We start from the raw sequence: 4036 nt of genomic DNA on the forward strand, positions 1-4036 counted from the left end.
AAAGAAAACTAAATATCAGGAAACCCGAGAGATTCTCTCTCTCTGTTTAGGGTTTTTCGGTATATTCTCTTTCTCTCTTATCCGTTTCCGTTCCTTCAAAAATGGCTTCTCTCTCCCTCTTCTCTTTCTCTCCCACGCTTCACTCTGACTTTCCCTCTTCTTCGGATTTCTATTTCTCGTCCCAATTCCTACTCACTTCTTCCACTTCAGCCTCTAGTTTTCGTGCTGTCCCGATTGGTAGTCGGAGTAGGAGGAGGAATGTGCGTCGGTTTGTGGTCCGGTCTACTCACTCCAATGCTACCATTCTTAAGCCGAAATGGAGGTCGAGATTCGGTCAGACTTTGTCCCCTTATGATACCGATGAAGATGGGGATGATGTGGAGGAGTTCAGCAGTGATGGGGATGATGATGATGATGCTTGGCTGGATAACGTGAGTTCTGACTTCCGTTTGTTTTGGTTTTCTTTATGTTTGTGTGCTTTCTGGTTGATTGAATGTGGGTTTATGATTTTGTTTTTTTTTTTTTTTTCATTTTCATTGTTGGGAAGTGGTTGAATTGATTGTTTTTGTGATGAGAAACTTGACAGTTCAGTGATAAGTGAAGAGTAGATAAAAGGAGTATTTGAAACTGTCGTTATACTGAATTCAGATAACAGAGTTCTGGCCATGGATAACCAATGGAGTGCACGAACTTTTATATCTTGTTTTAATTGGGTAATGAAAAGAGTGCATTAGGGAAGTTGGAGGAATTTTTAGCTTTCATTTTCATGTTATTGCTTCCATTTCTGTTGGGCTTTTTAAAAGAGGATTTCTTGGCTTTTTTCTTTTTTCTTTTTTTTTTTTTGGTTTTAGTTCTTTATGCATTCTGCAGACGGTCATTGCGAATCTCACCTTTTACTGTCTGTGCACTGTGGGACTTTCATCTTCTAGGGTGATTTCTCGGATGTTGAATATGATGCCAAAAGAAAGAGAGCCAAGTCACAAAGCAAAACCAGAAATAACAACTCACAGCGAGGTTATCTTTTGTTGTTTATATAATCCTTCTCCTAAAGGAGCGAGCAATTTACTCAGCATACTCTTCTTGTGCAGGTAACTTGAGACATCCCAGTGAAGGCAGGGGTATAAAATTCTCAAATGATGGAAAGAGTTTTAAAGTTAAGAGTAACCACCTTGATTTTCAAGATATCACAAATGATACTGTAAAACAAGACTTCAATGTTGATAAGGAAGTTCGTTCTACCCACACAGGCAGGAAAGGAAAGGTGGGTTCATAAGTTTGCAACATTATTAACACTTTCAGGTTTGCTTAAGTCAATGTCGAATTTACGCGTGTTTCCATTGATTCAGATGATGACCAAGAAGTCCATGGAAATTAGATTTCCTCGTCTGGCAGAAGAAATAGAATTGGACGAGAAATGGTTCCCTCTTCTTGATTATCTTACAACATTTGGGCTCAAGGAATCACATTTTCTCCAAATGTATGAGAGACACATGCCTTCTCTTCAAATAAATGTTTATTCTGCTCAAGAAAGACTAGAATACTTGTTAAGTGTTGGTGTCAAACAGAGGGATGTTCGAAGAATACTCTTGAGACAGCCCCAAATTCTGGAGTACACTGTAGAGAACAATTTGAAATCCCATGTTGCTTTCTTACTTAGTTTGGGAATTCCAAATTCCCGAGTGGGGCAGATCATTGCTGCTGCTCCATCTCTATTTTCTTATAGTGTTGAGAATTCATTAAAACCCACAGTCCGATACTTGGTCGAGGAAGTTGGCATCCAGGAAAAGGATCTGGGTAAAGTTGTGCAACTGAGTCCTCAAATCCTGGTTCAACGGATTGATATTTCATGGAACACCAGATATATGTTTCTTTCAAAGGAAATTGGAGCTCCTCGAGACAATGTAGTGAAGATGGTAACTAAACATCCTCAACTCCTCCATTATAGCATCAACGATGGGTTACTACCCAGGATCAATTTCCTTAGAAGTATTGGAATGCGAAATTCAGAGATCTTGAAAGTCTCAACTAGCCTTACACAGGTAATTTGGGTTTGTTTTCTGTTTTAGTCGGCATGTTTTCAGAAAAATATGTACCCTCGTGGAGTGGTTGTATTCTTCTTGCCTCATAAACTTCTTGCTGTAAGAAGTGGTATTCTTTACATTTGTCTGTTGCCTCGTTATCTTGGCTGCAAGCTTCGAATGCTTTTAGTACTTTCTTCATAAATTATATTATTGTCTTATGTCCTTAACCGGATCTGTTGATATTACAGGTCTTTTCTCTGTCTCTGGAGGATAATTTGAAGCCCAAATACATGTATCTGATCAATGAACTCCGTAATGAAGTGAAATCACTTACCAAGTATCCCATGTATCTAAGCTTGTCCTTGGATCAGAGAATTCGACCTCGACACCGGTTCCTAGTTTCTCTTAAGAAAGCACCCAAGGGTCCGTTCCCTTTAAGTTCCTTTGTTCCAACTGATGAATGCTTTTGTGAGCAGTGGGCTGAAACCAGCCTAGATAAGTATCTTGAATTTAGGAAGAGATTACTATTGAAGGAGTTCGCGGAGAAATATGAAAGGAGACGATAACATAGTTGATTATCATATTACTCCGAAGTGAAATGTCTTGATTGCACCTCAGGGTTCTTCCATCTACTCTGACTTGAAGTGAAAGTACGGCGTGAATGTTCTGGTTGCGATGCAGGTCGTTTATGAACATAGATGCTGCCTATTCTTTTGTTGTTCTGGTAGCCATACTCAGCTTATGAAGTACTCCAGTTTAGAGTTCAACGACGGCTGAAATTCTTTGGCAAGACTAGAGGTGGAATTCTTACCTGCCATGTCTTTGCACTTGGTCATTCAAAAGGAGCTGGTGAGCTATTGGCACTCGCATGCACTCACCGAAAGGTCTCGTTTGAAACTTATAAGAGAACTCTTTGTAAATCCTTTGATTGGGGGAGAAGCATTGTATAATGAGCATACGTATTCCAGGTGATTTGGTCTTTCTGTGTCCTGTAAGTTGTAATTGAAACCAATTTTGGTCCTTAAATATTGTAATTGACAAAAATTTTGGCCTCTCACAAGGGGGAATTCACTGTTTTTTCTTGGTTTGAAACCTTTTTTTCTTGTCACTCGCTCTTTGCGCCCACCTGCTCGAGTCGCTGTATGAACATGCAGGAGGTGTTCCTACCTAGGTGTGTGTAGACCAGGAGAGAGCACTTGGACATTTTCGATTGAAGTATATCCACTATATGAAATAGAGTTGACTGAAAGTTGATTGACGGTGAAGTTAACAATTCTATTTGGATGAATCACCTAATCCGGCTAAATTATTTTCCAAGTGTCTTAAATAAAAGATAGCCGATTTTGAAATTTATTGTATTTATTTACTATATATTAACATTGACATATTTGAATTATTAATTATGTAATTTTTTTTTGTTTAATTTATTTAATTTAATATATTATTGTTCCTAACGAATTATATACAATTAGGAAAATTGTTAATTGAATTTAATTAATAAATATACGTACAATCTCTCCCCTGGCACGTTCAACTCTCACCGTCTATTTCTTCTTGTTTTTTCTTCTTCTAGTCATCTTTTTCGTTTTTCAATTGATTGACCGTCCAGTTGTTAATTGTCGTTCATCTCCTTCATTTTTCGGTGATTTTACAATTTTTTGATGTTTTATGTTCGGTCCAATTTTCATTTTATATTTATTGTTTTGAAAGGATTATTATGATGGTTTTTTAGATTTTTAGTTGATTTTCTTTTATATCAGTAAATAATAATTTTGGATATATTTTCAAATTATAATGATTATATTAAATTCAATTTTTAATGTTAATTCATATATTTAAAGAACATTTTAATGTAATATATGTATATATGTGTATATATCCTTATCAGGTATATGACCAACATTCCAATATATTATGGTGGTTTTTTCAATAATTCATATTAGGATGGTTTTTTCAGTGATTCAGATAATGATATCAGTTATATTGTCTATAAGATATTTTAGTCCATGAACAGA

The 4036-nt window shown here is 36.5% G+C and overlaps 1 protein-coding gene across 1 annotated transcript; it reads left to right on the forward strand.

Moving 5' to 3' along the window:
- On the forward strand, positions 1 to 3113 carry LOC103501230 (transcription termination factor MTERF9, chloroplastic). Its single transcript, XM_008464752.3, has 5 exons — positions 1 to 431; positions 930 to 1014; positions 1089 to 1261; positions 1347 to 2039; positions 2270 to 3113. The coding sequence occupies exons 1-5, from the start codon at positions 102 to 104 to the stop codon at positions 2585 to 2587; spliced, it is 1599 nt and encodes a 532-aa protein (XP_008462974.1). The 5' UTR covers positions 1 to 101; the 3' UTR covers positions 2588 to 3113.
- The last annotated feature ends 923 nt before the right edge of the window (positions 3114 to 4036 follow it).

Source organism: Cucumis melo, chromosome 1 (assembly GCF_025177605.1).
Source record: "Cucumis melo cultivar AY chromosome 1, USDA_Cmelo_AY_1.0, whole genome shotgun sequence".
NCBI classification, from domain to species: domain Eukaryota; kingdom Viridiplantae; phylum Streptophyta; class Magnoliopsida; order Cucurbitales; family Cucurbitaceae; genus Cucumis; species Cucumis melo.